The following is a 27,091-nucleotide window of genomic DNA, read 5'->3' on the forward strand; positions in this document are numbered from 1 at the left end:
TGAGCCAGCAGCCACTAGGTGTCAGGTTCTGATCAGCACTGCAAGGATTCCTGTGATGGCTGGGAGTGGTGGTGATGCCAATTACCAGTGCCAGGTACCCTAAAATGTTACTAAAAATGTTATTTTTTTCCCCCAGAATGCAGATCTTGAGTTTCTCTGGGGTATCTTGCAGAAAACCTCCTGACTCACATGTCTGAAGCTTTCAAGGAGGAGGATGGTCTGGGGAAGGAGGACACTGACCTTGTGTTCGACTTGTGGTGTGACACCAACTAATCGCTTGCTGAAAAACAGCTCCTCAAAGGTACCAGTTCCACCTCTCGATGGGAATGATTGTTTCGGAGAATCAGAGCTTTCAGTTTTAGCCTCTGCACCTGTCCCACAAGGACAAGAGGGAATCTGGATTTGCTAAAGAATTGGCTCCTTGGACAGTGTTGTGAATTATCCAAGTAAGTCTCCTTGGATGCAAAACCTTTGCCTTCACCAAGGTAGTGTGGTAGAAGTTGTTCATTTTGCCTGCGTGCTTGCCAGATCGGTGAATTTAATATTTTTCTTTTGCAAAAAAGTCTTTTTGGCGATCTTGGCATGTGCAGTGACAGGCGGTGCCTCTGCAGAAACGCAGGTGATGCAGTGATGGGGCCTTGGCCTGGGCTGGAGTGAATGTGTCAAATGGGTCTCGTTAGCTTGGGGAAGAGGAGCCTGAGGGGCGACCTCATTCATGGTGATCAATATGGAAAGGGTGAGTGCCAGGAGGATGGAGCCAGGCTCTTCTTGGTGACAGCCAATGGCAGGACAAGGGGCAATGGGTACAAACTGGAACACAGGAGTTTCCACTTAAATATGAGAAAAAACTTCTTCTCAGTGAGGGTGGCAGATCCTGGCCCAGGCTGCCCAGGGGGGTTGTGGAGTCTCCTTCTCTGCAGACATTCCAACCCGCCTGGACACCTTCCTGTGTAACCTCATCTGGGTGTTCCTGCTCCATGGGGGATTGCACTGGATGAGCTTTCCAGGTCCCTTCCAACCCCTGACATTCTGTGATTCTGTGAAACAGAAGTGTGCTGAAATCAGTGTGCAAGTGTGCTGAAATCAGATGGGGCTGGGGAGGAACTGGGAGTTGCAGGTTTTGCTGAACTTTAGGTTTGGAGACACAGACACATTCTCCTTCATAAGAACACGCAGCCCGCTGTCGGCAGAAGGATGAATGGTAACAAGCCCCCCCCTCTGGCAGCTGCCACCCAAGAGCCCCCCTGTACCCCAGAGGTGTTTGGGGGGCTGCACTGATCCCTTTGTCCCCCCTTTCCCCGCGGGGTCCCTCGGTCCGCAGGAGGTGGATGCGCCGGGGAGGGGGCGGCCAACCCCGCCGCTGCGGGGGTGCCCGAGCAGCCTGGGGCGCTCCACACCCTCCTTCCTCGCCCTTGCCGTCCTCCTCCTCCCGGAAAGGCGGCCGGCCCGCTCCCCGCCTCGGCGGGAGGCGCTCTCCTCACACCGCCCACCGCTGCCGGAACAAAAGGGGGGGCTGCATGGTGGCGGCGGCGCGGCCCGCCCGGCTCCGCGCTCTCTCTCGCTCCGCGCTCCGCCACCATGTCGGGCGGCGGCACCGGCAGCAGCAACGGCGTGAAGAAGAGGAGCCCGGCGGGCTCGGCCTCCTCGCTGGCGCAGGAGGAGGAGAAGCAGGCGATGGAGAAGATGCTGGATGCGGCGGGCGGCGGGGCGCAGGAGAACGGCTGCGCCCGCTCGCCCTGCGCCGAGGGCGAGGGGGTGACCCTGCAGCGCTCCATCACGCTGCTCAACGGCGTGGCCATCATCGTGGGCACCATCATCGGCTCCGGCATCTTCGTTACCCCCACCGGCGTGCTGCGGGAGGCCGGTTCGCCGGGGCTGTCGCTGGTGGTGTGGGCCGTTTGCGGGGCCTTCTCCATCGTGGGTGCTCTGTGCTACGCTGAGCTGGGCACCACCATCACCAAATCTGGCGGGGATTACGCCTACATGCTGGAGGTGTACGGCTCCCTGCCCGCCTTCCTCAAGCTCTGGATAGAGCTGCTCATCATCCGGCCTTCCTCGCAATACATCGTGGCTCTGGTCTTCGCCACATACCTGCTCAAGCCCATCTTCCCCACCTGTCCGGTGCCCGATGAGGCCGCCAAGCTGGTGGCCTGTCTGTGTGTCCGTAAGTACCCGCAGGTTCCTGCTGTCCCACGTGGCTCCCGCTCGCCATCGCCTTCCCCAAAAAGTCCACCCGAACAGCCGGTTGCCTTGAGCCCATTGCTTTGTAGGAGATGCACCATCTCTCCTGTGCTAAACTGGCTGCACACTGGGGTGGGTTTTGGCTGTTTTGAACAGCGTGAGTAGGAAATGTAGCCACATCCCTAATAAATCGAGCAAAACATTTCCAAACTGCCTCTTGTGTGCTAGCTAACCTCTCTGATTTCCAGCAGCGCAGCGAGCAGCGTGTGAGAAATGTAATGTGCATTTTGCCCGTGCGCTGGAATGGGGTTTGTCGTGTTGGGGCAGGGGAAAATCCCCTCGCAGCCCTGCAGTGCTGAGACGCTGCGGAGCCTGGGATGGGCGGTTTTGTGCAGACACAGCTTAGGATAACGTGCAGTTGGGAAATTATCTGTCACAAGCAACCGGTGCTGAACACGGCCTGTGCTGCAGTGCCTGATGTTTTCAGCACCAGTTTTGAGATGAGAGGTTTCTCGGCTGGGTGTGCACGGGTAACATGCTCAAAACCTGTGGGTTTTTTTGCTAGTAAACGCGGTATCTCGTGGGAAGTCGCCTTGCAGAGAAGTTTGGTCGTGCTGTGGTGAACTTGGGGCCACTGGTGTCGGCCAGGGCACACAAATCTCTCCTGCTGCAGTTTTTATTGTCTCTCTGGTATTTTGGGGTCTGTGGTTTTGCCAGTGAAGCCCCATTTTTCCATTGATTGCAAAGTCACCCCATCAAAATCTGTTCTTTAAATACTGGACCATTCATTTTCTGCCTTTCTCCCCCCATTTTCTATTCGGTCTGTGTTCCACTCCACTGGTAGTTCTTGTGCCATTGTGCAGGTGGATATTGGGAGAGGCCATAATTTTTGTGAGGCTTTTGTAAAGCATTGATTTGCTGTACAAAGTTAGAGTTGTGTGATCTTTTTATTTTTCCATTTTGAGGTTGTGAAGCAAAGTCTACTTGTTCTGTGCTGTCCAAAGGGAGATTGTGTTGGATTCCGTCCCCCTCTGAGCATCGCAGGCGTTCAAAAGTTGCAGCACATGTTCATTATGGAAGATACATTTTCTGCGAATGTCTTAATACACAAACTGAGTCTTTGGTAGATATGGTATGTGGCTGGTACATATAAGATAAAAAACAGGCAGGGCAGCAAATTTCATCTTCTTTGGGCAAGACTGAAACTTACTTATTCCCCAGCTAAATTTTTAGGAGTATCAGGGCAAGTAGATGGGTGTGTGGACTTTGCATCTCAAGTTTTTAGCGAAGTGTGTGTATTAAGGAAATACAGTCACCCAGCTGAGAAAGCTGTTGCAGGGTTAGAAAATAGTTCTGCTGATGGGTTTCCTGCCTTGGGAAAATCTGTTTTTAGAGCTTTCCTGCCGGTCTGCAATGTGGTTTCTTCAGTGGCACAGAAGAAAGGGCCATGCACGCACGTGGCTTCACGTGTTTTGCTGAGAAGGTAACAGCATTGATTAGATGGACTTTCTTATTGTTTTATGTAAGTCAAAGTTTTGCTGTGCAAGAGCATATTGTAGTTGACTAGGCCTTTAATAACATGTTTCTAATAATAAGTAACTTTTCATCTGCGGGATCTTCCCCAAAATAGGTGGGGTGAGCCGTCTCTATTCCCATTTTACAGATCAGGAAACAAACAGGGGGTAAAGCAGATTTGCCCGTGGTGGGACCTGTTCAGTGACAGGGTGGGTCACAGTCCGGAATTTCTTCATGCCAGGTCTCATTCCCAGTTATGCTTCTCTAATAAGTCATATAAATGTCTCCAACTTGCTTTTGTTAGCAATTAGTAGTTTTCCTGAAGCAGAATTTGTTCTCGAACCTTTATCTTGAAATTCCAAGGAAAGAGTTGCTGGTTCTACAAATCTGCATCATTTCCATGTGTTTCTCCTTTAAACTGTTCTCCTTCCCCCCCGCCCCACTGGCTACTATTTTGTTTATGCTTTGGGTTGAATTTTTGTTTGTCTCCTTTGCTACAAAAGGTTGGTTCATCATGCATCGCCTTCAGCAAGTTCATTTTCTGTAACTTTGATTTTTGGAGTGAGCTTTTCAACTGTCTGATGCCAAAACCACATCATGAACTAGGAACAATAAATGGCGTAAGTCTGGTCCAAGAACTCAGCGAGTCGCACAAAACTGCTACAGACTAACAAGCGGCTTTGTTACGTGGTTGTTCCAAACATACTCTTACCCGGTGAGATATTATTTTTTCCCAAGAGCCCTAGGGTAGGGAAAATGACCTATTTGTGCGTACGCTCTAGAGCATATGTTAACAAGTTATCTCAAAGTGGGAAAGAACAGGTTAGGAAGCAATAGGGGAATTTGGGGCCCTGGACTGGGATACAGTTGACTTATTATTTAGCCAAACCCCAGCTGTCTAGGACAGAACCAGCTGTATTCTTTGTGAAGTTTGGATCTATACATAAAATGCAATTGGTGACATGGTTTCTAGTAAAAGGAGAAATAACAAAAGTTGCTTGTTTCCACTTTGAGTGTTACTGGTGTTGACCAGTTGAATAAATGATGTGTTGTTTGGTATTTCTCCCCATGAATTATAGAAATCAAATTCCCAGGCATTCAGTCTAAATAAATCAGTCTTGAAAGAAAGAATTAATAGCTGGAGTAGGGGATTTTGTTCCCCTTAAGGTGCTGAGGAAAACAATTGGGTGGTAAGTAAAATTTAACTACAAATAGGTGTTTTCTGCTATCAAGGTTGTAATCTACAGACAGTTGGTATGCAAGACTGTTCTTCCATAAGGCAACAGGAACGTTTATTATGATTGTCAAATAAAAGTGTGGGAATTCACTACAGAAAATCTTCCTGCAGCGAGATGGGTCAGGCTGTTAATCATGAAACAGCCAGTGCTCCCAAGTCCTAAGAATTTGCAGGTTGGCTGCGTGCTTTTCAGGCTGCAGGTTACTTGGGTAACTCATAAGCTGCATGTTATTTTACCTGTAAGATTGGATGGCTGATACTTTTAGAACTGATAAATCATAAAAGCAAATGCTAAGGGGTAACAAACACTAAGTCTACCTGGTATCCAAGTATTTTTGAACAGAAAAAGTTCATGAAACTGAGAGTTAGTGCGTATGTGTGAAAACCTGACAATAATTTGAATTCCCCCAGATGTGATCTCATGTAAGCCAATTTTACCCCTTCTGCAGAGGATGGAGGGACAGTTACTGGGTCCTGACTTTGCATATGTGATCACATCTACATTACAGTATCATATTGCACATGGCAAAGAATTAAACCACTAAGGATTCTGTACTCGGTGTCTTGGGTGCACATTTGAGGCTATGCAGATGAAAACCCATTATATTTCTTGTTGCCTCCTCTTTTTTTTTTCTCTTGAGAGCATCACAGCGGAACATAGATTTGCACCGCACTTCCAACGTACTTGTATCTTTTCCTGCAGTTTTATCCAATTTATTTTCACTTTCAATTAAAAAAAACCCATACTCTGTAACAGAATAGGTAGGTAGGAAGTGTAGTTTTGAAAGAACTTGTTGATTATATATGTCGCAGGACCACCTTCGTGTAGCAGAAGCAGAATCATTGTAGAGTTGTTTAATCCTGCCCTTTTTCTCCCATTGAGGAGGTGGCGTCATGAGCAGTGATGTGGAGCAGCATCCAGCTGAACGTGCAGCTCTGGCATCTTATGGTGCTCGTGGGTCAGATCCTCTTTTACATTTCTTAAATTGGAACTGATAAATGTTAATTAAAAACATTTATAAAAAAAAATCACAGAGCAGAACCTAATACACAGCGTATGTGGTTGTATCACGGGTGGAAAGTTTCAAATTGCCCAGTAAAGATAACGCACGTATTCCTTATTTCCATCTGTTAACTTGCAGAATTCTTGCCTGTCACAGCTCTTTGTGGTACAGAAAATTCCCTGTAGATTAAGGAAACAGGGGATAACGCTGTTTCCAGACCTGAGCTGGTTCTTGCTTGGTTTTCCACAAGTGCCTGAACTGTTCTTCCTACACACATTCTTAAGCACAGCTGGCCATGCACCCCCTGTGTGCTACATAGCAGCTTATTCTATAATTTACTTATTTCTTGACAATATAATCTGCTCCTCAGAAGCCTGAGAGACTCTGCCAGTCACATATAATTTTAGTCTTGATCTTTAGCGTCAAATCAGCGGTTTGTTAGCTGTGAAGCCTTTTATCACTTGTTGATTATATATGCTAATCTGGCACTAATAACCCCAGCAATACTGCAGCAATGTCTGTAGCAAAGCTTCAGGATTTTAATCTTCAACATTTCTTCCGACTTCCCTTGCTGCTTCTGAAATACTATTTTGGGCACTCCTCCCGCAAGCACGAAATTCCAGTGAAATGGTCACATATTTGTCTCTTTTGTCATGAACAGCCTAATAGTGTAATAGTGGAAGAATTAGCAGCATCAGCGCGGAGCTGAGTCACGTCTAACAGCTCATGTCCTATGGAAGCGTCAGTGCCCGACACCCCCGCGCACGTTGTGACTTATGGAGGACAGTAACAAGTCCCTGGGTTTGACAGAAGCATTTAGACACGTGCCTTGAGCGCTTGCCAGATTACAGCTGCAGTCCGTAAGCGAATATTCAGTGTCAGCATTTCAACTGGAAGCCGCCTCTGTTGAAATCGGGAATGTCTTTATTTAGTATTAGGGTTTTACTTGAAATCTGACAGTTTGGCTGTTTGAGCAGCTGGTTAAAGTGAAGCTGTGGGTGGATTTTGGACCCATCAGGTATTAGGTGGCAAGCAAGGCGAGTACAAAATACAAGTTATGCTTGTCTAAAATAGGTTTATTCTGCAGCATTTCTACTTGGAATTAATCTGCCAGGACAAGCAGGGCGTGAAGCTTTTAATGATTTTTTTTTTTCTCCTTCAGAAAGGTGGATTAAATGACTAAGCCGTATCAGTAAATATGCTTTTGTTTGATTGGGTTGGAAGGAAGGGGGCTTTGTAGAATCCCTGCTGTATGGGTAATGTTGCAAGACTGAGGTTGCTTTTTTAAATCTGTGTCTAATTAGAGAGAGTAGCATTAATGAAAATAGCGTCTGACACCAGCAGGACTCTCCTGAAATGGATGAAGGTTTGGAGGACTCTTGAAACACAGTGAGCAGCTACTGCATTTCTTGGCACCCCTCTCTTGGCCTTCCCAACAAATGTCTCATTAAATTTTATTGTAGTTGAATGATTTACATTACCACTGAGATCCTTCAGAGCCTTTCCTGACATGAACAAATTGGGAAGCCTTTTCAGAGGAGCTCTCCGTGGTCAGTGTAACTCAAAGCAACATCACTGGGTATTTCAAGTATTCCAGTAGTCCCACGGTCACGGTGTCAGATGTGGCCGGCAGATCCAACGTGATGGATGAGAAAGCGGTTTCTTGCCAGAGCTGGATTCTGACCCTCTGCGTGACATGGGCGGCATGACACAAGATGAAAACCCGCCTGCAATTTTGCATCAAGTTCACGACCCAGGATTTAGCGCTCGATGCTGAAATTCAGGCACCTTCCTTTGGATTCATAGATCCTAATTCAGCACAACTGTGGGAAGGTGCTTCTCTAGAAGTGTGGGCCGGGTAAGATGCCACATTTGGCAGGTCCAGGAGCTGGCCATCTGTTTGGCAAGGATGGTGACATGTCTTCGGGGCTTAATGTGCACATAAAATATTAGTAAGTGTTGTTTTCTGTTAGAAAGATATTTTGTAAGAGGTAGGCATAGTGAAAAAGATGTTTAGCTCATGATAGTTATGGGGTCCTTTTGATTTGCTGGGAATGGAAGAAATATGCTTCTTTCTCCCATGGCAAAGTCTATGTTTTGTTCATCTTCCTGTGGTGAAACGACCTGCTTTGTGGAACCTCTGCACCGTGTAATCTAGAAACTTTGACAGAAAAACACAAGTGTCTTTCTAGGGAGACAAAACAGTAACTCCTGCCACAGCCTAGGAGGTAGCTCGCCTGGTATTCATAAAGTCTTTGTAGTTTTTCCACGTACTGCACAGTTTGAACAGTGTATCACTGCCGCTACAATGCCTTGGTACCAAAGCTATAGGTGCGTTTATAGGCTTGAGATCCAACCCCCGCGGTGTCTGCAAACCGTGAAATTCTTCGCCGAGCTCGTCCCTGGGCAGCCCTGGTGCCTTTGGCGCTGCCCGCGCTGCGCTTCTTGGCACAGCTCTAGAGATAGACGGCAAGTAAGCGCTTGTTAATTTATTATTGCGGAACTCTGGAAGGTTGAGGGCGTGGATGCTTCTGAGATCCGTGCTGAGATGCCGGCATCATCCTTCCCACTTGGCGCTGCCTTCTCTGGCTCCCAGCGGCTGTTTCAGTGTCAGGGGCTTTCTGGAGGTGAAAGGCAGCGGAGAGATGGAGCTGTGGGATGGTCAGGGTGTGTGTGGGTGTTTGTTGGGGACATCCCAAGCTTGTGGTCTCGGTTAGAGGTGGGTCTGGGGCTGATCCCTTTTCTTAAACTCCGGGGGCAGGGCAGCCTTCGCCTTCTTTCACCTGTTGGTTGGTGCACCCGTTCCCCAGTCCCCCAGCAGTGCTGTTTTGGGAAGAAAAATAAAGAAGAAACCGTAAAGCATTGCCAGGTATGTTTATTATTATAAGTTGAATTTAATATAGACACATTTGCTTTGGGGCCAAGAGCGCCTTTCCAACAGCCTCATGTGCCATTAAGTGTTTCCCTTCTACAAAACGATTGCTCTGGCTGTTTTGTCCAGGGACTTGTCCTTGAAGAAGCATCTGCAAGGTTTTTCCTTCTGCTTTTTCTCTTTACTACCTTCCAAGGCACAAGACTTCACTCAATACCTATCAAGCTGAAATTTCCCTGACCATTTTCTGTCCATGTCCTTGTATGTATCTCTCAGATTGTGCTGTTAGAAACAGACACCTGAGACTGTTGGAAAACACTGTGGCATCACAGCCACCTAAATATAAAGTGGGGTTTTTTTGGCATTAGTGAATATCCAAGGCACTGATGTCCCCTTGGTTTAAACCACTGTAGTCAGTACAGTGTAATTCCATGTTTATAGTGTGTCGAGTAACTCTGTTTTTGATGTGTCTAACCTCTTTGTGGGCTTGGGCAGCAGTTCTCTTTAACACGTGTGGACCATTTTGTGTCTGTGCCATGTGCTGGTGTTATCCCTGCGGGATGTTTCTTGGTGGTCACGGGCTCAACTTGTCTCATCTTTATGTGAAACCTGGTTGCACCACCTTTGGTAGAAGAGAAAACTGTTTGTCCATCACCTGCACTTTTTATAAAGAGTAAAAGGAGGAGCCTTTGCTGTCAGATGGGGAAATGGAAAGGAGCCGAGAATTGTTCTGTGAGCAGAAAATCAAGATCATCCAGAGGCAGATGGTAAATAGAAGCATCATCTTCCTATTTAAGGGCTAAATGCTTTGGAAATGTGTGAGTTACAACAGGAATCGTTGCACGACTCATGCCCTGTGTGCTAAGGGTGTTAGAGCCCCCGTTTTCCTGGCAGGGGAGCTGAGGTGGAGGGTTTCCCTTCATTCTCCCCCTTTCTTTTTCCACAAGTTTCCCAACCTACCACGCATTTTCATTCTGGTCCTGTAGTATCAAGAATAGGAATCCCTGAATAACTTGCAGTAAGTTAAATGGGTTTACTTCTTTAAAGCAAGCTACTTAGATTTATCATTGTTATAGAGGTGTATACTGAATTATATAGGAAGCACTACAGGTCAAGACCAGGGCAGTGTATAGGAGATGAAATAAGGGACAGAAGTGACATTGTGCAAGGCTCCCAAGGTATGTAGCCTCACACACAGCATGAATGCAGATCTGCCAGTATCTCAAGAATTCCCACATCGTTTTCAGAAATGTTTCACCTGAAAAGCTGCCAAAGGTCTCGGGTTGAGCAAACTCCCATCTCCTCATCAGCAAGTTACCTATAACTGCTGGAACTGGACCCTTTTTTCCTGCATGAATGAGAACGAGTGTGCAGAGCTGCAGATTGGCTGCGGTTTCTTTGCTTTTTTCCCAGCCGAAGCCTCCCTGAGCACTGTCTTTGCTCCGTCTCTGATCCACAACCATGTTCCATTACCCGGGAAAGCTGTGGCTCTGCCTTTTTCTATAGGATAGTTGCCAAGAGCGTTGCATCATAAATGCATAAATGCCGAGCCCTGGGTTACCTGTATTAGAGCTGCATTCACATAATGCTTGCTTTGGGCAGAACCACGTTCCCGCAGGGTGGTTTTATTGCGTCCCGCCTTTGCTTTGCAGACACAGGAGCTGTTGTTACACACAGTGCGTCCGTCATGGCCTTGTTCTCTGTGGGGATTGGCGTGATCCCTTTTAATGTCTGCTTTGTAGGGATTTGTTCCTGTTGTCATCTAGAAATCATGTTTGGGAAGTATCTTGGAACTTGTAAGGTCAAAAGAACATGTGCATAAAATGTGAGTTATTGGGGGGCGAGGTTCTGGGTCCTGGGTTGGATTTTAGGCAGTTTATCCATGGTTCCTGTCACTGATGGGGAAATGAGCTGACTCGGCAGGTGATGCCCGCAGAGCAGGTTCAGTGACGTGCCTGAAGCCAGATGGGTCTGTTAGGACAGAGTAAATAACTGAAGCTGGACCCGCTTTTATTGTCTTTACAAAGCCAGACTTCTCTTGGAAAGCCTCTGGCTTCCCCTGTGGCTCGAAGGTCTTGAAACGGAGCTCACCTCCTCACCAGAAGAGATGAAGGGGTGAACACCAGTCACCAACGAGTCTCTTTCCTGTTTCTGCCAGATGTAATAAGAAGTATTAATAAAAGTACTCCCTCTTATATCTGCAGTCACAGCAGTTTTCTGGCTGTGATTATCCCAATTATGGAAAGCCTTTGGAGAGGGGCTGCTGGATCAGACCGGCTGTGTCACGTCAGGTCGTGCTGAAATCTATATTCCCAGGATGATTCCCAAAAACGGCCCCGGAGGGTCACACTGAAGGTCTCACATGGCTGGCTTCTGGCACCGGCCTTACAAAAGGTGCTGCAGAAAGCGAGGCAGCGCCGTCTGATCTTTCCCTGCATTGTGTCATTGCCCTGATTTACGGTGGAGCCGTGGCCCTGCAGCTCTGCCCCGTCGTGCGGGTTCATCCGAGGCGAGGGGAGCGGTGCCAGAGGATTCCCGCAGCCCCCGCATCAAAGGAACAAAACTTTCTGCTCTAAGAAACCCAAGCCCTCTGCTCTCTGAGAAGCCGAGCAGCCACTGCGATTTGTCTTGGAGTTTACTGAAGAACTACTCGGTCTGTCTTTCTGTCTCGGTGTCTGTATGATTTTTTCCCGATGGGTGAGACTGTAGTAACTCCACCACGCTCCTTTAGGAAAGACAAATATTATTCCACGGTGGGAAAAGCAAAGCAGAGAGTTTGTGACTTGAAGGGCTCTGAGTCACGACTGTCATGGAAGAAGCTCAGCCCTGGTCAGAGTTCTGGCCCCAAGTGTTTTCTTATTTTTATGGAGCCTGTTTATCTGGCGCCGATATGTTTTTAAGGGCTGAATACAGACGTTTCCATTGCTTTTCAGTTTTGGACTGTGTAGAAAGCTTTTGCCTTTTATGTACATCACTGCTGTCCCACGGTCTGTCCAGCAGACTCTGTACAGAACCAGAACACAAAAAAAGGCCCCAAAAAAGTATTTAATGTGGTGACTGAAGCAGCTATTGTCAAAGAAGCAGAATGCCTAAACGGGGAAGGGAAAGACACTGTCACACCTCTAAGGCTTGTCTTCACTAGCAGGAAAAGTGTGTTTTTAGATGCGTTAGCTCATCCTTTAAATATCCCTCTGTAAACAGGGAGAGATTTATTTTTAGCATAATCACTGGTCAAAGTGAATCCTGGATCCTCTGCTCCCTCCCCGTCCTCCCCGTTGGGATTCACCAGAGGTGTTTTTAGTAGATGAATTGTGATCTGTGCTTAGTGATATTTCGCTGTGTTTTTTTTCTCCCCCCTGTAGCACAGACATACTGTAAGTTGACCTTGCTAACTTTTATTTTCTCCTCCCCTGTGTGTCTGGACAGTGTCCCTTTTAGCACACTGGTTGGAGGCAGATATATCACAATCAGCTGTAGGGTGACAGAGCTGTGACTCTGCAAACCTTCAGTAATCCTGCCCTGCTGCTTGATGCTGAAAAGCCTCCAAGCCCGGGCATGCCGTGTATTTCTAGTTAGATGCTCCATATCTCTTGGGGTGGAGGGACCATGGGACAGGGCATTAAATCTAGGGGAGGTTTGTCTGGGTGGTTCTTTACTGATTGCTTTTGGCCTTGTACTGAAGCAGGTCAGGCAGATTCCAGCTTTGACCTGTGCAGGAGCCTGTGGGTACAGAGTGTCCTTCCCAATGGAAACAGCTCTGGGTCATTTCAGCCTCACCCACTCCAAATGCCCAGACACCCCCAAAGTGCCAAAGGGAAAAAAACAAGCAAACAAACAAACAGAAATTCCTTATTTACTTCTGGCTTTCATTCTTGTAGGATAAAGGGAACCTACAAGAGTGCTGGAGAGGGGCTTTTTACAAGGTCATTTAGTGATAGGACAAGGGGTGATGGCTTTAAACTGAAAGAGGGGAGGTTTAGATTAGATACGAGGAAGAAATTCTTCACTGTGAGGGTGATGAGAGCCTGGCCCAGGTTGCCCAGAGAGGTGGTAGATGAACCATCCCTGGAGACATCCCAGGCCAGGCTGGACGGGGCTCTGAGCAACCTGAGCTGGTGAAGATGTCCCTGCTCATGGTAGGGCTTGGAACTAGACAATCTTTAAGGTCCCTTCCAACTCAAGTCATTCTGTGATTTTGGATCATGTGTATTTCTTTGTGAAGATGTTCAACCCCTTCATTTCTCCAAACTTCAAATGTTCTTGTATTGAGATGACACTAGATCCTAGGGGTTCAGTGACAGGGAGAGCCCATGGTCCTGAAAGTCAGCATGGTATTGTGGGGTGTGCAGCCTGTTACATGGGGTCTGGCTTTGCTCTTCCCTGCCTACAGATCCCCTACAAGCAGCCTTTAGCTGAGCAATGTATAGGCACGCACTTGAATCCTCTCAGCCTGTTGTGCTGTGGCCGCGTCGGGCTCTCAGACCTCTGTGAACAAATGATGCAACTCCTGTCCCTCCTTGCCTGCGTGTGCTCTGAGTCACCGGGAAGTCCTGTGGCTCTCGTCTGATGGTTGCTGTCAGACCCAGATACTGCGGTCCCTGGAGACCGAGCTCTCGGGCAGTCGGTGCATCTGTCTGTTTGTTCCAGGAAGGCTGTTCCCAGCTCTGGCCTGGGCTCTTTGCATTTCCCTGAACTCCCACCAGTGCAGTTGCTTTCCCACAGGCAGGGCAGGATGGCAGTGAGCCAATAAAACCCTTTTAAATGTCCAAATACCCCTTCCTGGTTTTATTTCTCGGTTTACAGTGTATTGTGCAGGCTGTGGGAGGGTGCCTTGGGTCTGAGCCAGTGAGATGGAGATGGTGAGGGAGAAAAGGCAGGTGCTGCCCATGCCCTGCAACTGTCTCGTGTCGGAGGTACAGCAGTGAGTACACGGTGTATCAGTTCTTCATGTGCATGTCTGTGCTCTGGGTACCCCCAGCTGGGTGCTGGTACGTAGCTGGGAAGTTACTTTGCTTCAAAGCAGGGGTGTGTTGTGGTTTTCCCTGTGATGCTCAGCATGGTGAAGGGTTCATTCATCCAGCGGGTGAAGGGTTTAGAGAATAAGTCTTATGAGGAGCAGCTGAGGGACCTGGAGGCTCAGCCTGGAGAACAGGAGCTGAGGTGAGACCTTCTGATCTCTGAACTGCCTGAAAGGAGCTTGGAGCCAGAGGGGATCGGGCTCTGCTCCCCAGGAACAAGCACCAGGACCAGAGGAAACAGCCTCAAGTTGCACCAGGGGAGGTTGAGGTTGGATCTTGGGAACAATTTCTTCTCCAAAGGGCTGTCAGGCATTGGAACAGGCTGCCCAGGGCAGTGGTGGAGTCACCATCCCTGGAGGGGTTGAACAGACGTGGAGATGAGGTTCTCAGGACATGGGGTAGTGCCAGGGTTGGGGTAATGATTGGACTCTTGATCTTGAGGGTCTCTTCCAACCAAAATGATTCTGAGTTGAAGGTCTTAAGGTTTCTCTTGCTGGGCAGTAACCAAGCCATGCAACTACTCTTATTTCTGCCTCCCACCTTTATCCATCACCTTCTTCTCCTGTTATGAAGCAGCCTGTGCAGCTCAGGCCCACGGGGACAGGACTGTGACAGGAGACTCCACTGGCAACCTGGAGAGATTGGTGGCCTGATGCTGGGCATCCTTGCATCTCCTCCAGCCTTTGATTAAGGCTGAAATATCTTCATCGAATGCTCTGGGCTTTAAACCATGAGTGCAGATGTGGCCTCAGGAGAAGGTGATCCGCATCCAAGCTGAATATTTTGGAGGGCAGCTGTGGTCGAGGCAGCGAGGTCCTGTGAGAATGAGATGCAGGATGTGGGAAAGAGCCTCTGCACAAGGGCAGGGACCAGCCTGGAATGGATCCCACGGGGAAAAGCCTCCAGGTCATGAAGAAAGGTCGAGATCTGCACCTCCCCGAGCTGCTTGGTGACCGGTTGGCTCCAGGGGCTGGTGACAATCTGGCGTGGTGGCAAGGAGAGGTGGTTCGGTGCAAGGGGGACAGGGAGAGGATGGCATCCAGCACGGGGGGCACTGTCATTCTCTGTGTGACATTTGCCCATCTCTATGACAAGCAGCAGGGGAGCAGGGAGAGAGCAGGGAGTGAAAACAGGGTGTGATTTGGGAGAGCAGTAAAGGTTTTAGCTTTTTTCTCTGAAGCAGGTGAAACTCAGCCAGTCAGCAGCTGTTCATGCTGTCCCTTGCCTGGCAGGGGTGGCAGGAGCAGGCAATACAGATGGGAAAAAAAGGGGGAAAAAAGCAGGAAATTAGGCTCCATTATTTGCATTAACCACAGAGCAACTGGTAGGTAATGGGAGCTTCTCGGGAAGCAAAACACTGGGCGGGGAGGCAACATGAGTTCAGAGCAGCCTCAGCAAATCCAAGCTGTTCACTGCTCCGGCCGGAGCATCTCCCGAAGTCCCCAGCACCGTCCCTGGCACCTCTGGTCGGGCGGATCGGGCAGAGGACGAGGGTTTCCTTCGATTCGGCGGCTGTTCCTGCCGGTGCTGTTTGTCTTGCGCTTTGCCGAACGGGTCAGGACAAGGACACCTTTCCCTTTGTGTTTCTGCGGTGGGTGGCAGAGCGTGGCCTTGGTGGCCTTTTAGGTGCTGTTGTTATACAAATAACTGTATATCAGTTCTGGAAGCTTGTCCTGACATTTCTATGATGTTTTCACACAACTGCAGTGTTCCGTTGGATTGACTTAACAGGGATTGCAGCTGGGCGCTTTGGCGCTAATGATTGCAATAACCCCTTTTATTTATATGCCCTCAGAAATGTGCTTTCCAGTGCAGCAGGGCAGGTCCTTGTCCCAAGGAGCGTGTGCACTATTCAAACATCTGTTGCCCAAGCGAAAGACAGAATAGAGAAGTGCAGGGCTGCAGAGCTTCGCTTTCAAAAAGTTTCTGTTTTAGAAGAGACTCTTTGTGTTTGCTTAAGTTTTAGCAAAAAGGAAAAGCTGATTTGTTACAAATGCTTTTGCATTTTAGGTGTTTGACTGAAAACTGATGTGTCTCCTCTTTCCCCCAGTGCTGCTCACAGCGGTGAACTGTTACAGCGTGAAAGCTGCTACTCGCGTCCAGGACGCCTTTGCTGCGGCAAAACTGCTGGCCCTGGCTCTGATCATCATCCTCGGCTTCGTACAGATTGCAAAGGGTGAGTGTGGTTCCTTTCGCTTCTGAAGGCAGTGTGCAGTTAAAGCAAAGCCTGGGAATTAGGGCTAAAGCCTGAGTCCTAACCCAAGCATTTCAGAACCAGCTTTACGAGCGTGCTTGGGGGTTATTGCCAGTCCATGCTTTGCAAAGGGCTGAGCGCTTTTGTGCGTTTTATCTGGGAGATTTCACATTTACCTCACTGAAGTTATGCTCAATTTCACGCTGCTGGAACCCAGCACGTACCACTCAAGGTCTTTTCCATTTAGTTCAGTGACCGCACAGCCTCTCTCTTGAGATTGCAGAGCTGCCAGGTCTATGGGGAATTAAAACTTTGGTGCTTTGGCTCTTGGGAGTAATTTCCGTAACTGGGGGCTGGTCGTGGCCATTTGTTAGTAAGTATCTGCATGTGCAAACCAGCCCCCAGTAATTCTCATTCTTTCACAAACTCCCCTGCACATTTCGCTGCTTCGGGTCTGGAACAGTTTGGTTGAGTCCGTGGGGTCACACAGGGACACCTGGGTCAGGTGGGGCTGCAAAAACTGCATGATGAACAGGGATATTAGGGCTGTCACCAGCACACGTGTCTGTCAGGTAGCATCTACAAATGAAGATAAAAATGGGAAGATAAAGCAAATTTTCTGGTGGTTTTACTTGTTTTCTTCATGCACACTTAAAGTCCTCTCAGGGAGTTACTTTTTCCCGAACCCATCTGGCTAACTGAGCCACACAAATAAGCTTTACCATGTGCTTTTTTGTGCAAGTTTTATGAAAATAAACTTTTCTTAGGGAACAGTACAGGCCCTATTTGCCAAATGTGGATAAAAGTCCATAGACAGTTCCTCTTGTCTCTGCACTGGCAAATCTGTGCGTTCATGTGTGCACGTGGGTCTTTTTAATTCCTGTCTCAGCCATGGGAGCCAGTGCTGTCTTTGCAGAATTTCTTGCTTTATCAGAGGTTTTATTTTCTCCCAGCTCAGTGCCTACGCTCAACAGGAACATTGTTTGAGGCTTATCACAAAATATACCTCCTTCCTCTTCATAACTCCCCAGGCTGCTTTGCTGAACTTTTTTTTTCTCTCTTAGAAGGAAAGGGATAAGTAAACATAAATCTCTGTTAGTTCTTTAACATTTTACCAATAAAAGGTCTTTACAATTGTTTTTTGCTTGCAGGTAATAATCTTAATTTGCTTCTCCGCAATCACCTTCCCTCTGCACTGTGCTCCTGTCCCTTTGTTGGGGGTGAATCACTTTCTGCCCTGGTTCCTCGGGTATAAATTCATATTTCCACTGACTTATTTTTGTAACCAGTAAGGGATTTCAGTCTCACATACAAAAAAACCCCACAAAACCAAAACAAAACAAAAGCCAAAACACATCTTATGCTCTTCTGTCTGAGAAGGTTTTTATGTCTGATGAAGCCCATTACAGTTTGAAGTTTTTGTAGGTCTGGAGAGGTGGCTCCGACTCGTGTGCATCTTGCAGTACAGCTCATTTCATGTGCCGTTTAGTTTCCTGCTGAACCACCTGGCTGCTTCAGACAAAGTGAAGGGTAACAAGATCAAAAGGAAGAGTTAGTCGATGATAACGTCTGAAGAGAAAGACCTTTTCTTCCTGTCTGTGCACACAAGGCTCAACCTGAAGCAAACTGGTTCAGAGCAGGAACCACGTTTACACCTTACCCTGAGTGGCACGTTACTCCTCCTCTGTTCCTATTTTACAACACACTGCCTGGGATTCTGCCTGTGGTCCAGCATGGGTTTTACTAATCTCCTTATGGAAGCTGCAGGCTCTCTGGTAAATCCTTAAGAATGTGCAAGCTCCTTTCAGATGCCCTTCCTTTGCTTCCATGTATATTTTGCAACTTTCTCAACCTTTTCTTTAAATCCTCCCAGGTAACTCGATCTTTTTATGTAGCAGAGGTACATCAAGAAACTGTCTTTTTGTCCAAGGAAGGCACACTAGCATCACTTAAAGCCTACTGAAAATGGGAAAGCACTGTTCTTCATCTTCACTGGGGCAAGAAATGATGGGTACAAGCAGTCAGTCAGGGGAAATTTCAATTAGCAAGTAGAAAAACACTTTTAACTGTAAGGCAGAGCTCAAGTAGATTGTCCGGGGGGGCCGCCTCGCTGGAGATTGACAAGAACAGGTCAGTAATGCTTTTCCGGAATAGGCTGAGTTGAACCTGGCAGACCTGGTGCACCCGGGAGCCGCCGTGTCTGTGCTCCCCGGGCTGTGCTGTGCGTTAGTGGTTCCATCCCAAACTGTGCATCTTCTCCAGAAGAAACACTATAGACCCAGGTTTAACTGCTGACCCTTTGGAATGTGGAACTTTTTTCTGAGAGCCTGTTTAACCTCTCAAGTGGACGATCCTGTGTCCCATACATAACCACAGCGCCTTTGCTGCTCCTTTGTGTGTCCTTGTTGCCTTTTACACCACTTCAAACATTCTTTGGACAAAGAGGACTCTTCCCTCTACCAGGGTGGGAAATTGAGGCGCAAGCTGTTATTGGGGTGAAATACGCACTAAGTGGATTTGTCTGGGGCTGCAGTCGCAGTGGTGAAGGGGCTGCGTGTTCCCGTGTCGCTGCGGGAACCTGAGCTGATTAATTTGCTTTAATGGGTCCTGTCCCATTGCTGATTTATGTTTACACTATCCATAAACAGAGAAAAGGAGCAATACTGCTGTTTCTTGCTCAATTGTGGAAACTTCTGAGACTTCAGAATTTTGTCTTTCTCTGTATTGACCTCCCGCCTCCAGCTTTTGGCTTTTTTTTTCTTTTTATCCTTTCATTGGATATTTTCATTAATGTCAGGAAAGCAGTAACATCTCGAGACAAAGAAATATGTGGCAATATTACCACACAGAAAATAGTGTTTCCTTGTGATCTTTCTGCGGACAGCTGTTTTACATCACTTCTTTCATGCAGCTTCAAAAGAAGAGTAGAAGTTGGTTTCCTACTTAGACAGCCTTTCCACTACTTGAAAGCTGACTCGGTATAGCTGACCCATTTGGGATGCAATTATTTTACTAATACAAAAGTTACATTTTAAGAGCCTTTGCGCAGCTAGAGTTGCGTTGCCTTAAAAGTCCAGTGTCCTGGACTTGGGATATTGGTATGTAAAAGCTCATATTTGGACCACCAGCTGTACAACCCACTGGTCTGCAGCACTTAAATAGTACGAACAACTTATGCCATAGACAAAATCAGGATTTTTCACACCACTGTTATTAAAATCTGTTTTACCAGCTCTCACAAACTGGTCCAGCTGGGTATTAAATAGTAATCTAGACATTAAATGGAAAAAAAATGCTAATTATTAAGGACACACTAATGCTTTTTACATGCAAGGAAATTCAGGAAAGGTCTTGATGTCAAAAATATCTAAAGAAACGTAATTGCAGACGTGTCTCAGATATATTATTTTCTGTTGTCTATATCCCGGGGTTCCTTAAACATTTATCTGCTGTGCATTCGGGCAGTGCTGCTGTGCTGGGCGATTCCTCACCAGCAGTTCTGCTTCAGGGAAAAAAAAGAATTGGGCATTTGGGACTTAGGGAAATAGAATTTAACACTTGTTTTATTGAATTATGTTTATTGAACGTATTGTCTCTTCCCTCCCAGTGCCTGATTTCTGATGTTGAATTTCTCGTCTGCCTCGAGTGCCTGTTTGGTGGCAGCAGCATCATTCAGACTCCCTTCATTGGGCTTCTCAGAGAGCAGCAGCGTTGCATCTGCTGATCAAGCACGGGGTGAATTAAGGACAAAGTAGGCAGGTTTAACTCCAGACAGTTTGCCACGGAGAGCTTAGACTAGACAGAGAGTTTTGGTTTTAATTTATTTTTTTAAATAGATGTGTACAATATCAGCCAGCACTGGCACCCCACACCCCAATATCTTTTGCTCTTTATCAGAAGGTATTTAGAGGTGTATTTGCAGCTGGTAAATTCTGAACTCAACACAGGAGGGTTTCTGAAAGTACTGAAATGAAGGTTCAAAACTGGGGTCATCCACCTGTGCTGAGCGTGTCTGAGAAGCCTCCTAAAAATATTATCTAAGCACTGCAGCTGCGAGGGAACGTCTTGGTGCTGTGGGTGTGATGCACATCCGGGTGCTACTTTTGTTATCAAATCCCTTTGCCTTTTGCTAGAAAAACACCCGTTTGATCTCGTCTTTTCTCTGTGAGGGTTATTTTGCCAGTTCCCTGTCCAAACCTTTCTCTTTGCCCTTTTTTCTGAAAAATCTTAAGGAAGACCTGAAGGAGGGAAAGTTTCCTCACCCTTCCAGATTTTTGTCTCTGCTGCCAGTGGCAACATCAGTTGAATGTCCCCAAAAAAGGCCCTTGAGCCAGGTGCGCGGTGAGAGCCGGGGCTGAGCCGGTGAGCTGGGAAGCACAGGATGCTCTGGGGGGCAGGAAAACTCGATTTCGTGGCTGGTAATTAAAATCTCAGGCTCCCTCGGGTCTCGAAGCACAATGGCACACAGGTACTAAGAGAAAACAAGAGCGGTTGTTGAGTTCTCTTGAGTTTACACCTACATTTAATCATGCTTGGCCATCTAGAGATCAATGAGCACTTAGCACAGCAAAAGAAATCTGCCACAAGTTGTCCCTTGACCCAATCTCACAACCTTTTGTGTCCATAGGGTGAACCTGAGAGTGAACCTGATGAGCAGGTTGATGTTTAGGAACGTGTTTTCAATTGATTTATTTTTTTAATTTCCTGCCACATCGGTCATGACCCGTTTTTTTGCTGCCTGCGGGTAGATGCAGCCACGTGCTTGCATGCACAGTGTTGTCATATGCAGCAGGGAACCTGTCACTGGTGTCTGTGCCTCGAGGGACCAGTTCACCCAAGAGACCAACTCTAGAACATGAGAATCTACCCGTGGTGGAGCTGTGGGTGTCTGAGATGAGCTTGGAGCCCAAATCCAAACCAGATGGGTGTTCACCCGCCAGCCCATGACTGACGCGCACTGTGGATCCTCTCTGGCAGGCAGGAGGCAAAGCCTACAGATAATAAATGTCCTGCAAGCTTTTCAGTGTGTCCCTGCAAGTTGGGGCTGAGGCTCGTGCACGTGAAAAGCGTGCCCTGCAGCTGCCCGTGCTGTTTCTTGTTATGCTGGCATTCAGAAATGCCACTATAATATGAATTTACAGCAGTAACCTTTGAAAGAAAGCTATTGTGCTTCCCTTCCTCGCCCTCTTTTTTCACAGAGAGTGGAAGACCGTACTGGAGGAGAGTGCGAACAGGGAAGCTGGGAAAGTTGCCAGCATCCTGCACCTCTAAATCATATCAACCACACCATGGAGATTAATGAGACGTCTTAAGGCTGGAGGGTTGATACGACACAATTATGTTTTATGGGCCTCTTGCTCTCTAATGTTTGATTTCTTTTCCAGCCAAAGGTGGATGCAAATGCGGAGGCCAGGTGGGGATGCAGGTTAGTGTGTTTGCAGCTCGCCCGCTCTGCTTTGCAGTGAGAGCAGCAGTTCATTTCTGCTCAGACAATTTTTTTCTTGCCCCCTCTGCCCAGAAAGAATTTGGCAATTATGGATTCAAGGGTAGAGTTCAGCCTGCCAGGGCTTTTGCTTTTTACAAATGCAAAGTTGCCTGTCCAAAAATGCATAAAATGCATTTAATAGCAACAACAAAAACCCCCAAAATACAGAAGTGGTCAGTCCGTGACCTGTGCTTCTTGTTGTGATCACTGAGTTTGAGTGGCTCCATATGCACACCCTTGGCCTTTAGCAATGATGTAAACTTGTTTGTTTAACTTCACATGTGGAGGTTCATTAACTGCAGCGTGGAAATGTGCCTTGACATCTGAAAAGCTGCTTTATCTAAGAAGCTGTAGCTCGCTGCTTGTTTTTGGTGTCCTGAACGAACTACCAGATGCTCAGCTGGATCAGGAGGTGCTGGGGGCTGAGCATCACATCTGGACCTGCCACCAGGACCTGCTCAGTGCTGCTGGGCCCTGGGGGGATTTTAGGGCAGCTGACACGAGAGGCTTTGTTGGCTCCTCATTTTTCCAGATGCAGCCACCGCAGCAATGCAGACATATTTAACCAGAGAGCAGCTAATACTTTGGTATTTGCTTCTTTGCATCTCTGTCTGGATCTCCTCTCTCTGGCTCTCTGAAGTCTTTGGTTGCAGCAAGTTTCTGTGGATGCTCACTGAACCTCTTGTGCAGATAAGAAAGACCAAGCTTCTGAAAGTGGCTGGAAACCCACTGGGCGGTTTGTTTAGGGTTTGCTCCTTGCTGTTAACCTGTGATGATAGGGACAGACAAGGGGACATTTAGGAAACACCTTTCCATGCTGTGCTAAGGATCAAAGGGACCCTGTTCATCTGGGGCTTCTGCTCTGCCTCTGGGCTTTCTGGCTTCCGGAGTCCACACGGTCTTTATTTCTCATCAGCAAACGTTATGCCAGCAGATGCAGAGGTTGTGAAAATTGGGAGTTGTTTGCTTAGGAGAAAGAGGGTAAAAGGTTTTTTGGTGGTATCAGCAGGATGTAGAGGTAATAAATGTCATGTCCTGGTGGACCATGGCAAAAGGAGGAGTTGTGGAGCTTGAGTGGCCTGTGAACCCAAGAGCCCAGACCTTTGGCTTCACCCTTGAGGAGAAATAATATTGACAAAGCTTCCCAGCACTGGGAGGAGAGAGGAACTTCCCCCTAAAAGAGAAGGAAGTTGTTGAAATGAGGGGATGTGTCATAGCCCGTCCACAGCTGGTGGTGAGAACCAGGGATGTGACCAGGAGCTCCAGCTCCTCCTTGGCTGCCCTCTCTGCTGGTCCAGGCTTTCTGGTGGTGTCTTTCAGATCTGTAAACTCATCTGCTGCGGGACCAACGTTTAATAGCTGCTGTTGAAAACTGCTTAATGCAAAGTTGTCTGCAGGGTGACAGTGATCAGAGAGGAGCAGGCGGCTCGTGTGGCCGCTGAGCGCGTGTTTTCTCGGAGCCACCGGCTGCCCAAGAGATGCTCTCCTCGCCCTGGCCCCTGGGGGCTTCGTGCCGGCTTTTCTGACTCAGTCCATTGAACTCTCGCTGCTTCTCTCAGGAAATGGCTCAACAGCTGAGTGGATCTTCTCCTCTGGCGTTTTTCATATATGAAACACATCTCTCCCTGGCTCGGTTTCTTCCACGAGCGAGACGCACTGAGGGCCCCCTTTGTCTTTCTGAGCTCTCTAGATGGCTGTGTTCCCTTTCCTCACTGTTTAGGCAAGTTAAAAATATTTAATTATCATTAAATGCTTTCTGCAAGAGAAGATTGCTGTGCTATTAAAACTGGAACGGACATGACTGGGGAGCAAATGAACATTTTCAAAGAAAAGGGTCTGAACACGCAGCACATGGACCCGAAATAGGTCCCTCCCGCAGAAAGGCCCCAGGTGACCCATCGCAATTACCAGAGTCTTGGCAGCTGGAAAGATCAGCAAATAGGGTTTATGTCAGAGCTTGTTACCTTAATTTGGTTAATTGTAGAGCAGAGTGCAGTTGAGCAGCCAGTTCAAACCAGGTTTCGGAGCGGCGGGGTGCCGGGCAGGGCATGGCGGGGCCTGGGATGCTCTCGCTCGTGGATCTCTCGCTCGTGGGAGCAGTTGAGGCCGCGTTTGGCAGCCAAACCTGCAGATTTGTAATCCTTGATTTGATCCAAAGTCTGCACTTCCAACCTAGAGAGTCCAAAGGCCTCAGATGTCCCTCGGACACATGGTGTGAACTGTGGGGTTGTTCTATGCAGGGATAGGAGTTGGACTTGATGATCCTTGTGGGTTCCTTCCAGCTCAGGGCATTCTATGAATTGCACATTCAAGCTTGAAAGGTGTGAAGTGTCCAGAACTGAGGTTCATACCTCCATGTCGAGCAGCAGGTCCTAATGAGCGTTTGTATTAGATGAAGGAGGTAAAAAAGACCGTGCTGGACCATCTACCCAGTGTTCCCATCCTCCACCTGGGGCCAACCACAAGAGTCAGTGAGTAAGTGTAGGAACACAGGGCACATGTGATGCTTCCCCAGCCTCCAGTGCCCCTCTGGGTTTGTGTTGAGTTTCTCTTCCAAGGATTTGCAGGTACAGAGCTCACCCACTGTATTTTACAGCTTGGCCCACATGGGCAGACATCTGGGGTACATTTCCAGCACCACTGCTACAGCTTGGCTTTTTTGCTCCCAGGCATATAATGTGATGCCTATTACATCCCAAGGGGTGTTTGAAACGCCTGGGGAGCTCACCTGCTCTCCCAGTCCATCCATGCGCTGTTCCAGTAGCTAATTGCAGTCACTGTTAAAAAAAAAAATGTATCTTATTCCCATAGCAAAAGACCTGGAAAGAATAGAGCAGTAATTATTCAGGAGAGGCAGAAAATAAACTCAGGAAAGCTGAGCCTGAGGGATCCAGCAGAATGCAATACCGTTCGCACGCACCTCCTGCTCAGCCTTTTTATTGACAGCCAGGCCAGGGCATTAATGCTATATTAAGATTATATGACTGAACCTATAAACCAGGAATTAAGGTTAAACTCATGGTATTATATCAACCTCTTTGCATTTCCTGGCTTCCCAGTTATGCTGTGATGTACATGTTCCAGCCTCACTTTTAAAAAATTGTTGGTGCATTTTATTATAGTAAGGAGATTCACTGGCTGAAGGAGCATTAAATACAACCAACATATGCCAAGGTGGATTCAGAAAAGACCTTCCTAGTGCAAGGAGGTGCTGGGAGAGAGGAACAAGGCAAAACCAGTGGAGAATGGTGATCTGCAATGAGCAGAACCTTAGGAAACTGGTGTTTCCCAGACCGGATTTGTTCTGGTCAGATCTCAGTGAGAGGGAGAAAGGAGGTGAAGGGAGCAATGTTGAGGATGGAAATATTTGGAGCAGTCCCTTGTGGAGCCTCTCGCATGAGAGATGCACCAGCAGATCGATAGTGTCATTGGGAAAAGTCCCCCTTTCCCACCACTGCAAAGATGAGCATGAGGCGCTAAAAGATCCATGCATCTGTGTTTGTTCCCCAGCCTCTGCAAAAGTGGCTTTTGGTGGCATAGGGTGGTGAAAGTTTATAGTGTGAGGAGGGAAGAAAGGCCACCCAGAGGAAAACCGCCTGGTATATTATATTATTAGCATCCATCTCCTTTCCCCAGCTGCACATCCTGGGCACCTTGTGCTAAGAGATGAAGGGTTAAGCTCCTGGCCCTGCTGACTGCCATGTGATGAGGCTGCTGGGGCGATTAGTAAAGATCTGTGCCCTAAGAGGAATCACATGGGCTTCCACAGGGTGCAAACCGCCGAATCCCGCCCTGCTCCCGCTCCCATCCTTGCCGAGGGTCCGGTGGCTTTGCCATCCCAGCCCTGCACCCAAGCTCCACATCAAAAGGCAGGGAACAAAGCGACTGCAGAGCATTTTAAAGCAAAATAAATAAACCCTTGCCTGCTCCGGGAGAGTTCTTACCAAAGGTACAATCGAGTTGTCTATTTATGGCTTTTTATTTCAAAAGCAGATACATAACAGGAACTTTAGATATTCCAGCCCTAAAGAAGAGAACTTCTGATATTCAAGCCCAAAGAAGCTGACTTCCCCCAATCAAAGGGATTGCCACAGCCCTCTGCTTTATCAGGTGGCTGGTGGGACCAGAGGAAATCCTGGGTTTCTGCTTTGTGGGATGGCTGGTGGAAGCAGAGGAAATCCTGGGTTTTTATCGAATGAAAGCAGCTTTCAGTTGAGAGGACAATGTGACAATGTCTGTGTGCGTAGGATCTTCCAGCAGGAAGGACCCCCAGAACGTTTCACAGGGAGATATCTGTGCATGATAGCACATTGCCGTGTGAGAAAGTTTGAGCGCTTGGTAACGACCAGTTGCTTGGGACAAGTATATTTGACACTGATTATTTGGTGCATTACTCCACATGAACTACACACTGTAAAACTGGAGGAATCAGCCCAACAGAAATCTGATAATTAAATATCCTAAGAGCGGCTTTTGCCTTCAGGTTTTTTTGTTTCCAACAACCACAAGGGCCATTGGGGTTCATCAATCCTTTCTTGTTTTTGTTTTCTGCAGGTGATGTGACGAGCCTGACTCCTGAGCACTCCTTCAAAGGCACAAAAGTAGGCGTGGGGAACATTGTGTTGGCTCTGTACAGCGGTCTCTTTGCCTATGGAGGATGGTAAGGTGCAGCCCTCTGTCTCTTTTCTCTGCTAAATACTGTCCTTCAGTCCTTTGTCCCCAAATTGTGTTTGCAGCAATGGTGTGGTCCAGGACTTTCCATCTTGTAACCAGGGAAATGAGGCAGATGCTTTGGCTTTGCCTGGTAATGTTAATAGTCTTCACGCCCCATTTCCAGCCAGGACCTAGAAGCACAAAGAACTGGTGGAAACTGCACAGTTTGCTATAAAAACAGCCCACTTGCAGCCATTCTCGGCCCTGTCGCTGGTGGGACCAACTCTTCACCTGCTGTCACCCCTCCTCTTGCAGGAAAGCTGGCACCGTGGTGTGCCGGATCCACCAGCCCCATCCAGGGCTTGTGCTTCGCAGGTTTCGTGCTGTAGGTCTTGGGTTAGTGATAGCATCATAGAACCACAGGATGGTTTGTGTTGAAGGGACGTTCCCAGCTCCCCCAGTGCCACCCCTGCCATGAGCAGAGACATCTTCACCAGCTCAGGTTGCTCAGAGCCCCGTCCAGCCTGGCCTGGGGTGTCTCCAGGGATGGTTCATCCACCACCTCTCTGGCCAACCTGGGCCAGGCTCTCACCACCCTCAGGGGCAACGATTTCTTCCTCATGTCTGGCCTGAATCTCCCGTCTTTCAGGATTTGGTCTTTAAACCCCTCCAAAAATTCCCTTGTAGATAAGTAAGACAAGGGGCTTCATTTATTCCATGGAGTATAACCAGAATTAACCACTGTTCTTTTTAAATTGCAGGAATTACTTGAATTTTGTTACAGAAGAGATGATCAATCCCTACAGGTAGGTGTGTGTCCTGTCATGACTTCCCTGGGGGAAAACTTGTCATTCCTGGGGAGTTCCTTCCTTGTGTGTGTGACAGGGGTTGCTGATCAGTCCAGAAGTCAAAGTCCTTTTCTAGGGAAATAG

The 27,091-nt window shown here is 47.8% G+C and overlaps 1 protein-coding gene across 1 annotated transcript in view; it reads left to right on the forward strand.

Annotated features, from left to right (window-relative positions):
• The first annotated feature begins 1,483 nt into the window (after positions 1-1,483).
• SLC7A5 (solute carrier family 7 member 5) overlaps positions 1,484-27,091 on the forward strand; it is a 38,469-nt gene continuing 12,861 nt past the window's right edge. The window contains exons 1-4 of the mRNA XM_021290674.2: positions 1,484-2,164; positions 15,878-16,003; positions 26,061-26,166; positions 26,921-26,965. Coding sequence (XP_021146349.2) covers positions 1,579-2,164; positions 15,878-16,003; positions 26,061-26,166; positions 26,921-26,965 — 863 coding nt within the window. The 5' untranslated portion in view covers positions 1,484-1,578. The remainder of the gene's footprint in view (positions 2,165-15,877; positions 16,004-26,060; positions 26,167-26,920; positions 26,966-27,091) is intronic.

Source organism: Columba livia, chromosome 13 (genome assembly GCF_036013475.1).
Source record: "Columba livia isolate bColLiv1 breed racing homer chromosome 13, bColLiv1.pat.W.v2, whole genome shotgun sequence".
NCBI lineage: Eukaryota > Metazoa > Chordata > Aves > Columbiformes > Columbidae > Columba > Columba livia.